Genomic DNA, 13990 nt, shown 5'->3' with positions numbered 1-13990 from the left:
AACTGAGAGGGATTCAGTGCAAATATCGGTCTACTTTGTTAGCCATGTGCTAAAACATGCTGAGGGCAGGTATTCAATGGTAGAGAAGTTCGGCCTGGCACTGCTTATGGCCAGCCGAAAGCTGAGGCCATATTTTCTTGCCCATAGTATCCTTGTCTATACTGACCAGCCTCTAAGGCAAGTCCTACATAAGATGGATGCCTCTGGACAAATGCTAAAGTGGGTTGTGGAGCTCAACATGTTTGACTTAGAATTTGAGCCAAGAAAGGCGATCAAGGGGCGGGCCTATTGATCAAAAGGAAGTTCTGTTTCTCAGCTGAGGAAACGATTGGATAAGCCCCGTCATGGAATACAAGAAAACAGGACGCCTGCCTACTGATCCCTTGGAAGCCAAGTATGTAAAGGCATGGGACAAATGGTTTGAGCTCTGGGATGGGACTCTCTACAAAAAGGCATTTAATCGGCCACTCCTCAAATGTATTTCTAGAGAAGATGGCCTAGATGTTCTGAAAGAGCTACATGAAGGGGCTTGTGCTTCTCACATTGGGGGAAGAGCATTAGGAGAAAAGGCTTTAAGTACTGGGTATTACTGGCCCACCTTAAAGGAGGACGCTCTGCTCTATGCAAGGAAATGTGATAGTTGTCAAAGGCATAGCAACATATATCAAAAGTCGTCCAACTATTTGACTCCAGTTCTTTTCCCCCTTCCCTTCGCCAAATGGGGAATGGATATCCTTGCGTCATTTCCTGTAGCGGCCGGCCAGAAAACATTTGTGATAGTAGCAGTAGACTACTTCACAAAATGGGTGGAGGCTGAAGCAATGAGTGGAATCACCACCAATGATGTGAAGGGGTTCGTCTGAAAGAACCTCATTACAAGGTTTGGGATGCCTCAGACTATTATTTTTGACAATGGACCGCAGTTTGAAACGTCCAAGCTTCGAGAATGGCTGGTCGATCAGGGCATTAAAGCTTTTGCTGTTGTTGCCCATCCCCAGGCAAATGGACAAGTTGAAGCCTTCAACAAAATTTTATCAGCAGGAATAAAAAAGAAGCTAGACAATGCTAAGGGATTGTGGGTAGAAGAGTTACAGTTGGTTCTTTGGTCAATCAGAACAACAGCCAAGAACTCAACTGGGGAAACTCCATTTATGCTCGTCTATGGCTCAGAAGTCGTCCTCCCCATTGGAATTGAAGAACCATCTCTGCGAGTCATGCTTTATTCAGAAGATGTCAATTGGCTGCTCTCCGGACGGCCTTGGATCAGGTTCCTGAAGTGAGGGGTAATGCTCTGTTAAGGATGCAACTATATAAATTAAGAATGGCTCGAGAATTTAACAAGTGGGTGGCTAGGCGGCCACTAAAGAAGGGAGACCTCGTCCTGAGGAAAATGGAAGCAGTCGGTCGGGCCAAAGAAATGGGTAAGCTCACACCAAACTGGGAAGGACCTTACAAGATAGTCCACGAAGTTCAGGGTGGCACCTTTCGTCTAGAAGACATGGACGGCCGCTCTATTCCTAGTGGAACTCATATACTTTGAAAAGATATTGCATTTGATGTAGCTGGAGAAGTGTAATCTCTTACTAACTAAGTGCCCTAGGCACATTAATGAAAAAGTAGAAATGTATACATGTATCTTGGCTCCCAGCCAAGCAAAATTCATATAATACAAATCTACTTCCCTTCTATGACTATCTATTTGATTGTTATGTATGCCTTATTAATTGTTCAAAGGTACATACCATCGGCCAAGCCGGCATTCAAAGCAGAACGGCAAATAAAAACACCTTCTATTAGGAGACCGACCAACATGTCAAAATCCTATAAGGATAGCACATGACGAAGGCTTACTATGGGCTAGCTTAAAGAGCTAACATCTCCTAAACAAAGGCGGCTGGAATTAGGACGCTTTAGTAAAAGAGTCTTACTTTCCGTCCAAAGGCCATTCACTGGGATAACAACCTTAGTAAAGGAAAAAGTTATTTCAAACTTTAACAAGGATGGAAGAATTGCCACAACCTTAGTAAATGATTTAAGTCCTATCTTGCATAAGTATATATCATGGTCATTCTCCTTCTTGGATCAAAGAAAAGTTGTTGAAACTTCTTCGTCCAAGAAGGGGGGCATATAGGCTAAATATACTACTGCAAATAACAAAATTCCTTGTACAAATAAATTTGGTAAAATGAGTTCTGACGAACAATATCTGAGTTTCAGGCCGAACAGTTTTTAAACTTGGCATCAATATTCTGATAATTGGACTAAGTTGAAAATAATGGTGTCTTCGGCCAGAGCAAGTTGATCATAAAGGCCGAATAGTTTTTATACTTGGCATCATTATTCTTGATAATTGGATTAAGGAATAAACGTCATATGGATAGAATTCTGAGGCAAGAAGTGAAAAAAGATACTATTTTATAGAAGATCAAAAGAAGAAATTACAACCTAGTCTAAAATACAAAAAATAGAAAAAAACTACAAAGTACAAATGGCCTGCAGCCAAGATTGAGGAAAAAAAAACAAAAAAAAAAGAAGCTAAGCCTCTGGAGTAGTGTTGGTATCGTCGGCCTGGGCTTCGGGGTCGACCTCTTCTTCTTCCTCATCATCCGAGGATTCTTGAAAGACTGGAGGCTCCTCCCCGGTCAAATTAGCTTTATTAAGGCTCTCCTGAAAGTCAAGTCGACGAACATATTTTGGAATGTCGTCCTCTTCGGCCATCATTTCGAAGGCCTTCACAGCCTAGGATTTCGAAGGCCTTCACAGCCTAGTATTTCGAAGTATCAATCATTTCGTTCAGAGCCTCCTTGGCTGACTGAAAAGTTGCAGTGACCTCTTCCTTTAGCGCGTGGCTCTTCGCCCGAAGATAGCGGTTTTCTCTTCGGAGCTCCGCGGCCGCCAGAAGGGCTGCGTTTCTCTCGTCCTTAAGAGCCAGCTCAAGGGCAACTTTTTCGTCCAACAGCTCCATCAGCCGGATCAGGTACCTCTTATTGTCGGCCTCCATCTCGGCCGAGCGTTTTTCCCAAGCCTCTCTGGACTGGCGATGTAGTACTTCTTGCTCGGAAATGGAGAATTGGGCCTGGTCCGCTGCATTGGTAGCATCCCGGACGATCTGTTTGTTCTTTTTCCTGAGCAACCTTGCCTAGTCCTCAGTAATTGTGCTGCGAGCAAACAGCTGAAAAAGGAACGATACGTGTGTTAAGACGAGCATAAAATTTTGGCAAACTCACCAAGTAAAGAAAAAAGGCGACAAAGAAACAGAAAATGTACCTCAGCAGCCAGTTGAGACATGTAGCCTACATGCCCTGATGAAGCCCCTCTCAATCCCTTAAGGTAAGGCTCAGGGAAACATTTGAAAAGCTCCTACTTGAGCTTTTCACAGTCGGCCGAAGTCATCCTCGCAAAAGCGGCCGAGAATTCGTCGTCCGAGAGAGTGGGAGAGCCGTCAGGAGCTACTTCAGCTGCCCCTTTTCCTTTATCTTAAAGAGGAGACTCGTCAATATTTCTGACGGGTATAACTACGGCCTGTTTGTTGGACGGACTCATCGAGCGCCCGCCAACGCACAAAGTCCTAACTACGTTAGAGTAATAAGACTCACTAGAAGATCGGGAAGCCGTCCTTTAAGCTTCCGGCATTTGGAACACCAGCTTGGCCACTAGCCCAGAAAAGGGTCGACCCGTCTAAAGCCGCGTCCGGCTGGGTAGATTGATTCCCTGTCCCGTCCAAGAGAACAACCGCGTCCGATTGCTCAGAAGTAGGGGGAGTTGGATCGACTGGGCCGGCATAAGTGACCAAGGCCCTCTTATCGGTAGTAGGAGGGTCTTCCTCGTTCCTCGACCGGTATAGAAATCACGACCTTTGGCAAAGAAGGCCGAGAGGGTTTTTTCTTTTTGGCTATGAAGCCTTTGGGTTTTTTGGGGGGAGGTGCATCTTCGGTCGTGGCCGGCCTCTTCTTTGAAGCCGCCTTCTCTGCCAACGCCTTGGACGTCGGGGCATTTTTCTGAAAAAGAACCAAGTAAAAATATCAGCGGCCGGAAAAAGAAAAAAGAGAAAGGTAAACCGGCCATGAATGGTACAGCTTTAGTATAGACGAAGCTCTGTTAAATAGGGATCCCGTCCATCAAAGGCTAAAAAATAAATAAAGTGATATCCTCTGCGGAAGGAAGCCGGCCAATAAATTCTAGACGACTTCCCTCCTAGAAAGGTGCAGAATCTTGGCCGAGTTCCCCTTTGGGGCAAGACCCGTCTAGACAATAGCACTCGTCCAAGAGTTCAACATGTTCACTTTTGGACGAGTCTCGTGGGTTAAAGGAAGTCGGCCAAGTGACCCAGGACGATTTGCTTCTTAAAGAGAGGGTTTGTCCCAAACAAAAAAAAAAAATTAAGATTGCTAAGTGTTTATCAAAGTATTCGTCCTCTTTTCAAAGCCGGATTTGTTGTACTCTTTCCAGAGAGAGTCTGTGAACTTGGACATGCTGATGTTTTCCGTCCAAAACTTCTTAAGTGCAGCTCTAGCCGAATCTATACGAGAAGAAAAAGCATGATTAGATTGATGTAGTCATTGGACGAAAGCATTATTTAGAAAAAATGGCAAGTTATACCTCTATCCTCGGCCCGCCGGAAGCCGCGACGACCAAGAAGTTATCATTGTAAAACATCTCCTTGAAGGGGATCCAATTGGACGGACCCTTAAAGGAGGAATTATTTATGGAATACTCCGATACTCTGAAGTATTCCATCATTTCTTCGGCCGAAGTACTCTCCAGCTCTAAATTGGACATTGTTCGTCCAGTGTTGGTTATGGCCCGGCTAAAGTACCGGTACCATCTTGCTACGGCTTCGTTAGGTGCATGAACAAATAGAAATTCTGCCTTCCATGCATGCATCTTGGACGTCTTGTCCTAAGACGTTAGGTAGCCCTAACGATTGCATACACTGAACCAGGCTCCGTCCACCGTTCTTGGAACCTTAGAGATGTAATGAATTTGGGAGAAGGCGGCCAACGAAGGATCAACACCTTTTAGCTCGCAGACAGCTAAGAAGGTTAGGATATTTTGCCAAGAGTTTGGGCAAGTTGGTTATGGCCAATGCTGTACTACTGAAGAAGGCGGCTGATGAAGGGATGCAAGGGAAATCGCAACCCGGCATCCAAAGCAAGCCGATAAACAGCAAAATGGCCGGAAGGAGCACTAAGTACAGTGTCTTCCCGGCCAGGAAGAACAAAACGGTACCCCGGCATAGGCATAGTCGAGGAAAAGTGTTTAAGGTCGGGACCTACCCGTCCTAGCCAATTGTTGTCGGCCAGAATGAATCTAGGGTCAGATAAGGGGCCCAGCCGGCGCCTTATTTCGGAAGAAGTAGTGGACGGTTCCTCTGAGTCGGTAGACGGACTAGAGGAGACCCCCACCTCATTGGCCTCGTCCGTAGCCATATCTTCTCCAGACGGGCTGGGTTCTGGAGACTTTATGATAATATTCTCCTCCTGGACGCTTCCAGGAGAAGTATTTTGATTTGCTGGCCGGGCACTTTGAACTTCGCGCTCCCCGTCAGCAGGAATTCGTCCGGTTGACGCCTCCATCTCTAAGCTGGAGGTCGAAAGGTTTACCCCTCGTCTAATGCGAGCTGTTTGCTTGACGTGTGCCAGATTACCCTACACAACAGGTAAAGACTGGGTCGTCTGACTTTGTCGTCCATGTTCAAAATAATAAAATGCATGGCCGGCCGAGATAGGCCCAACTCTAGAATGTGCTGAAGAAGAAAGGCTCTATGTTCTAGGGTGAAGACCAACCCTTGAGCGGCCGGGAATATTCGAAGAAGAAGACGAATTCATTTTTCTTAAAAAATGTACAAGATAAGAAGTAAATAGAGGAAAAGGATACCTATTGAAAGTGCTCGGACGAACGAAAAGGACGAGTTGGACGAAACCTTGGACGAGTTGAAAACACTTGGCAAGATTGTCGATGAGGACTCTTTCTCTCTCTAGAGTTCAGTAAAAATGGGGCAGAGTCTCTCTCTCTAGAAAATCTCTCCAAGATGTAAAAGTGATTTCAGAAACGACAAAGGGACATATTTATAGAGGGGTGAAAGTGACCTCCTCTCCCGGTAAAAGTAACTGTTACATGCCAAACACCCTTGAGGGTTGACCTGATGAGACCGCCTAAATGGCCCCCTTTTCATATTGAAAAATAAGGGCAGTTCTCGTCGGTTAAAAGAGGATACCAACCGTCTTGGCGCTTAAATGGTAAACTCCTCTTTAAAGGGGTAAATGTTGTAGCCTAAATATCAACGGCTATAAATGTGACACGTGGCCCATCACAGCCCTACAAGTGGCGCTTTCCTATTATGGTAAAGTACATGGGTCATAAGCATGTATGGACTAAAGTACACTTTTCTGAATAAAAAAGTGTACTAAAACCCTTCTTATGGCCCAAATTGTACTTAGGCCCAAAAGTAAAGAGTATTTCTGTGTAAAAGGGTGATGTGTACTCTCCAATCAATAATCGCCGCATGTCACAGCATTATTGCTTAGCCAATCAGATGCTCCCAAATTAGGGTGACATCAAAATATAGCAGTCATTTCAGACACCATAAATAGTCCTTGAAACAGGGGAAAGGTACGTTTTTCAGAACATAGTACTGTTATTCTGCCATAAATACTCTCTCTCTACTTTCTCTCTCTAAAAGTTCCTTCATATCCCTGATACCTGACTTAAGCTTCGGAGGGGCAAATACCACCCAAACCTCCAGGGTGGGTCCCTTTTTGCAGGTTTCAAGGCGGAGCTCAGGTTCGGGGTTTGAGTCCAGGTGTTGTTGCACAAGTCTCCTAGTCTAGAACCTACTGTTGGGGATAGTAGTATTGATTTACAAGTTTAGCACTATGTAACATCAGCGATATAGTGATAGAACAACAAAAGAACATGAAGATAATGGTCGAAGCAATTAACACTTTGAAGCACCAACTTGATGGACATCATGGGGAGGTGATGAAGAAGTTGGAAGAAGTGATTGAGGAAGAAGTAGTATGGGAACACAACTCCCCTTCTATTCCTAATGTTTAGTTCTTATTTCTCTTAAAGGAACGGGAACTCTTACCTTTTGTTTTTTTTCTTTTCTTCTTTTTCTCTTTTGTACCTACATGGAATAAGTGCTAAAAATATAATGAATTTTGCTATCTTTGTCTTCGTGTGGTTTGCGTATAATTTCTTACTTTGAATGGATAGTATTATGTGATTGATGTTTGAGCAAGTCTAACCTTTGAAATTCCTAATTTAACCATATTTTTTTTGGTGCTTGTTAATGGTTTAAAGGTCTTGTAAATATCAGTCTTCCCAAAATCACCAAGAGTTTGATCTTTTTGACGATGATAAAGGGGAAAAAGATATCAGGAACAAACTAAGTTGAAATATACGAAAAAATAAAAACTGTAAATCCTTACTCTGCCTTAATTAAATTATATAAATTATTATTTTATCTTTTTCATTCTCTTATGTTATTTGTTGTTTTCCATAATTTGTGACTTTGTTGTCATCATCAAAAAGGGGGAAATTGTTGAACCCTAGTTTTAATGATGACAAAGGAACAAATATACAAACCAAGTATTGGACTAACAAGTTGTTTAAGTGAATGAATTTCAAGGTATCAATGAAAGGAACAAAGAGAATACTAAGTCAAAGAAGAAATCAAGTTTGGATTTTGGAGACTAAGGCTATGTTCAGTTCACCTTATTTTTGCTTATTTCAGATCTAATCAGATCAGATCAGATCAGATCAAAAAAAAATAAGTTCAGATCAGATTAGAAAAAATAAGTTCAGATCAGATCAGTTCAGATCAGATTATGCTTATATTTAAAAACTCATTATTATTATTAAATATCTTCCATTACATATTAGTAAAAATTATAATAATTGAATATTAATGAAGTACTCATTGAGACAAATCAAATAAGACCCCACATGACTATATTTTTTCTTATATATTGAGAAAAATCTAATAGATTATCTCTAATTGTGAATAGTGTCAAGATTCTAAGTGAGAAAGATAAAAAAAATACAAAAGGAGTATTATTATTTACTAGTACATTTGTTCAAAAGAATTATTATTGTTGTTGTTGTTGTACTTATTAATTATTAATATTGGTAATTATTATTGATCATGTTGTTACCATTATAAATGTCATTGTTATCATTATATTAAGTTATTTTGTTGTTATTAAATAATAGAAAATCAAAAGCCACATGTTAAGAACATAAGATTGACGCAAAAATAAGAAATATATAAAATATGATATCTCAAATTCATGACAACGAAACTACTAAGTTCGGATTACATTTCAAAATAAGCTAAGTGTGAGATACAAAGTATAAATTTAGATTCGGTATACCTCTTCCTACCGAATTCCAAATCTCTCTAGCTATTTGAAGTTGCATGATATTTATTTCTTTTTTGCTCAAGTCATAGTTGTTTGTATATCTTATTTTATTTTATATGGAAAAAAAGAGTTGAGTTTGCCGACTTCTCAAGTGTGAAACATTTTTTTTAAGGGAAAGTGTGAAACATTGTATAAGTGCTCTTATAAATTAATGACTTGAGTTATATAATTATTTTTAGTAATAATAATAATTATTATTGTTGTTCTTATAATAATGATAATAATAATATTATTATTAATAATAAAAGTTTGTAAAAGTTGTAATAGAAATAAAATGATAATAATAGTAATACTATAAAGAAGATCTTATAATGTATTGCATAATAACGATTTACAAAGTAATAATATAATAGTAATAATATATTTTATAAAAGATAAGATCTTTGTAAATCAGATCAGTTCAGATCAGATCAGATTAGATTAGAAAAAATGATTCAGATCAGATCAGATCAGAAAAAATAAGTTCAGATCAGATCAGATAAGTTCAGATCAGAAAATTTCAGATGAACTAAACATAGGTGAACTAAACATAGCCTAAGTGAAGATGTTCAAAGATTTGGTACTGGAGAAGCATTAGAGCAATAAAACCAAAGCGAGGCTTTTTGTTTATAGTTCCAACGTAAAGGTACGAGTCAGAATAGTAAGGAATTGTGGCAATTTAAAATGAGAATGAGCATTTGTTCTTTTGTAAGGAGTAGACTAACTGGCGATGTCATAATAAGTTGAAGGAACTAACTATTAAAAGGAACTAGACTTAGGATGAAGCAGTACAACTGTTTAATTATGTCTGTTGAGTAATTTATGCCTAGATTCTATGTAGCCATTTTATTTAAGTAAAAATCTGATTTTAAGGAAAATCTTTTTAAGGAAAGGATTTAATTATGAAATATAATAAATATCCTTTTTAGTTTTATGAAAAATATTTTTTAAGATAATATTTTTGATAAAAGGATTTTATTTTGGTTTTACTAACTAAAATATTTTTTAATTAAATCATATTTTTTAATTACTGCTTTTAGTGATTGCTAAATTTGAGGGACCAGTAACATGTTTATCTCCCACGTTTAACAGTGATCACAAAGATCATGGGATTAAGGAGGAACGTGTTCTTCCGGGTAAGGAACATTATGGGATAATGGTTTTATCACTAACACATGTTTTAATCCCACGTTCTAAGTTATTACCACTATAAATAGTAGTGTCTAATTAAGTTTCAATGTGTGTCCAACCAAGTGATTTAGTGAGTTTAACTAAACAAAGTATCAGTGCCTTCATTCTCTCATAAAAGTCATTTGTTCATCACCTTCTTACTCTATTCCACTAAGCTATTATTGATCAATTATATTTTAGTTTTTGGGGTAAGGGGACTTTGAGTGAAGTTCTATAAAAGAGAAAGTTTTGAGTGAAGCGAGTTAAAATGAGAAAACTTCAAGTGAAGTTGAGAAATTGTTAAGGGAACAATTGCTCAGGAACTTGAGTTTAGGAACTCAAGGTGTGGCCTCCTGTGAGTAGAATTAGGTTGTAACAAAATTGTTTGGCCTAATTAGTGAAAGAGTTGAGTTTAAAATCCCTAGTGGTCGAGGTTGTTTCTTCTTGTTGGGCCCACCAAGTTTTTCCTCGAAAAATTTCTTGTGTTCCTTTAGCTTGTTTCTTTGTTTACGTTCAAAATTCCGTAAAAAGTTAAGTTTATTTCTATACATACAATTCACCCTCCTATTGTTCCTAGTGAAATAACAAAAGGGCGGTCTTAGGACTATAAAGTCAGTCTACGGACTATAAAAGCTCAGTCTTAGAACTATAAAGTCAGTCTACGAACTATAAAAGCTTAGGCTTGGGACTATAAAGTCAGTCTATGGACTACGAAAGCTCAGTCTTAGGACTATAAAGTTTCCCTAGGTTTAGTTTGCATTATATGTAAACCCTAGTCAGTCTACGGAATATAAAAGTCAGTCTTCGAATTATAAAAGTTCATCCTCTAAGTTTAGCGAAGCTAGCATAGGCAATCCTTAGCTTCCGAGTCTATCTACTTATTGTAAGTGCAAAGTCTAGTACTCAACGAAGTCCAATCATTCAATCTGCTTGCATAGTCCAGTCCAGTCCATGTTTGCATGTGCATTTAGTTAGACTCATATCTCCATCAAGGTCAAGCCCATACTAGTCCAATATCATACCCATCTCTAACCTCCATTTCCTATTTCCATTTTCATTCTCCCATTTCTCATCTTCATTTCTCATTTCAAAAATGTTTTTTCTTAAAACTTACAAGCGAGGTCCACTCGATTCTGTTCATCACTGGTCGAAAGATTGCAACTTAGGAATGCATAAAGGAGGATAAAATGTGAGCCTACTCTAAAGCTCATCAATTCAGCTATCACCATCCCGACTTCATTTAGATTCATGAAGATTACTTTTGATCGCCTTCATAATAAAGGTGCGATCACTACCATAGGGTCTACCGCCTTCACAATAGAGGCGCAATCACTTTTATAGGGTCTATTCTGAGCCCTGCACCTAAAAGAAAATTCAAAAGGTGAAACCTATATTTCTACTGTGAATTCCAACAAAACAAGGAACATTTGACATCTAGTGTCAAAAACCATCACGGCGCTACGAAACATAGTCGATCACAACAGACTAATAATACTTGCTACAACAAGAATAACATCACCAACAACCTCTTATGCGCAGTGCATCATCAATTCAAAAGGGCATAGTCTTTTATTTTTGGTTTAATTCCTAGGATGAGTCAGAGAGTCCTCACCCTAAGTCACTTTTGTCCTTTTCCATCGAGTCTATGTCACTATAGGACTTCATTTAATATAGGATTTCCATTTTGATTTCATTTTGTTTTTCTTTTCATTTTCATTGGCCTTCCATCATTCTATTTATGCTTCTAATTCAATGATGAAACTTAAATCAGCTAATGAACTTGACTAATAATAATAAAAGAAGATCGAAAATGAAAAATAAAGAAAAATAAAAATGAACATCCTTTGGATAAGGAGTTATTTCCTCTTTCTCCATCACCTTAGCCATCATCCTTAAACCATCATCTCCATGATCATAGACCAAACAATCCCTTCAACATCAAAGCTCCACAAATAGCCTTCAAGCCTTACCCTAAACCAATAACTTGTGTGCAAGCCTCACTACATAAAAAAAGAGTCAATGCCAGACAAATATAAAAAGTGAACAAAAATCAAAGTGCGGAAAAAAAAGCAAAAGAAAACACACGGGACAAAAAATACAAAAAGGAAAAAAACCAAAGGCAAACAAATTAAAAGTCAAGTTAGGGGAATTGCACACAAGTTCTACTCCTCATTTAATCCTTTCAATCCATCAAACCTTAATCCCTATACTTCAAATCCACAATCCTTACCTTATCCTAACCAATTCAACCTTCATCTAAACCTCAAGCCTTCAACATTTCATCAACCCTAACTCCTTCTTCAAGGTATGTCCAAGCCCTCTAGGTTATAACTCGAAAGGACGGTCGAGGCAAAAATTAGGGGACAAAAAAACACTAGATCCAGAACTATGAATGGACTGATTCCGCAAGGATGCGTAGGGATTCTCATCTCGAGGTCTGAGCGCTTCAATAAAAAAACAATTAGTCATGGTTTAATGATTTGATTTTCTAGAGTTCAGGAGCATAATCTCTTTCTAGATCCCGACATAAACTTGAACATGCACCTAACCTCGTCAAAGCCTTTTCTCACCTACATTCATTTAATTCACAAATTCAAACTTTTTATTTTTCAATTCAAACTCTCCTTTCCCCGAAGGACTCTCCGACAATCCCACGGTCTCTAACGATATCGGACTTTGCCTGTATCAACTCCACAAAGAAGAATCCCAGTGAACAACTTTCAACGTTCAAGACAGATCAACTACATATCAATATCAAATCAAGTACATTTCAATTAAGGCTCAAGCCTAATTCAAGGCAAGCTCACCCAAAGTGGGGACTTCCTATATATGTGGGGGTGCCTCCAAGTCGAATCAAACTCCCGAAGAGTTGTAATCTGCGGACCTCATTTTGCGAACCTCGATTATTTACTAAAAGCAATTTTCAAAAATAATTCTATCTGATTCTGATCTATCTATCATTCTACACATATCCTAGCCTTGCAAAATCCTGACCTTGCATTTCATACATTCTAGTCTTGCATAACCCTGACCTTGCATGACGTGTCATCCCATAGCTTTGCATAACATTAATCTTTGCATAGCGTCTCATGCATCCTTAGAGAGTCTAAGTTCGCATTATTGCATCATTATGTGCTTTGTCTGAGTTTTTTGCAACTATCTGCTAACATCTTTCCGTGCAGGTAATTAGATTGCTTGTAATTATTGTCCTGCATACTAACTTTGTTTTGCAGAGACCGACGTATATAGATCAGTTCTAAAGTGCAGAGCATTTAGAATCGTTCTCCATCCCGACACCGTATACTTTGACTTTCAATTTCCTAAACCTCAGTCAAAGTGGGGGCTTCTCTAGACCCATAATCGTGTCTCCCCATTTAAGGATCCAATGATGAAACATACCGCGGTATTAGTTGGTGCGACCCAATGGAAGAGCAATATAAAGAATCATTCCAAATTTGTGTTTTGAAATGATATTCTAAAGCCCAATTGATTGTTCATGATGATTAATTGTATTTTAAACCCATAAAATATTTTATGTCCATTTTAAGAGCCCAATTAAATATTTATTATTTAAATAAATATTTTTCATACATATTTTTATAAATATAAATCAGATTTACATTCGTAAAGATTAATCTCCGAAATTTTAGGGATAAAAAAGGTATCTTCGAAGGACGCGTAGAATAAAAACACGAATATTTCGGAATAAGCGCCAGACACGGCGGGTACGCTCAGTGCGCCACGTGCGTTCAAAACATTGGCCAGAACGCGTCAGGCGAGCCAGTCACGTGGATTTGTGACTCACATATAGTCATGCGTCTAACGCAAGTCTTGTATGAGACGCAACCTTTCTTTTCTATCTTTTCAAAAAGGCATTTACACATGCCTAAATATGATTGGGTTGGCTGCATCAGCCACACCAATGTGCACGTGATGCGTGGCAGTGCGCCTGCACGTAAGACTGCGCTTGGCACAGGTCTTGCGTGGAGCGCACATCTTTTTTTTCCTATAAATACAGGCCGATTTCCCGAATCAAAGACAATTTTTCATTATTAGTTTTACGAATACATTAACTTACGAATATCTCAGTAATACACTCGATTCTCCAAATACTCAAACACTCAAATACTTTCAATACTTCAAATCAATTTCTATTCCTAATCGCACTGTGTTCCTGGTTCTACGTTGCTCCGCCTAAAGATTGTTACACTCTTCAATCTAGACCGCATAGGTATAATCCTGAGGAACCTTGAATAAATTCTCTATTTTTATATTGAAGCTACTAATTTTTTATTTCCTGATGTAGATATTTAATGTAAAATCGTTATACTGTATATTCTAATCCCTTTACTATACTTTATTTTATAGGAAAAATTGACAAAAATAAGCCAACATTTGGCCGATCTTCCGGAAAT

At 38.9% G+C, this 13990-nt stretch overlaps 1 protein-coding gene across 1 annotated transcript; it reads left to right on the top strand.

The window, feature by feature from the left end:
- Window positions 1-887: 887 nt before the first annotated feature.
- On the top strand, window positions 888-1280 carry LOC125491830 (uncharacterized). The gene has a single exon (XM_048633904.1). The coding sequence runs from the start codon at window positions 888-890 to the stop codon at window positions 1278-1280; it is 393 nt and encodes a 130-aa protein (XP_048489861.1).
- Window positions 1281-13990: the final 12710 nt, after the last annotated feature.

This window comes from Beta vulgaris, chromosome 7, assembly GCF_026745355.1.
Source record: "Beta vulgaris subsp. vulgaris cultivar EL10 chromosome 7, EL10.2, whole genome shotgun sequence".
In the NCBI taxonomy this organism is placed as follows: domain Eukaryota; kingdom Viridiplantae; phylum Streptophyta; class Magnoliopsida; order Caryophyllales; family Amaranthaceae; genus Beta; species Beta vulgaris.
The sequence above is the reverse complement of the archived record's forward strand: the minus strand, read 5'-3'. Positions and strand labels throughout refer to the sequence as shown.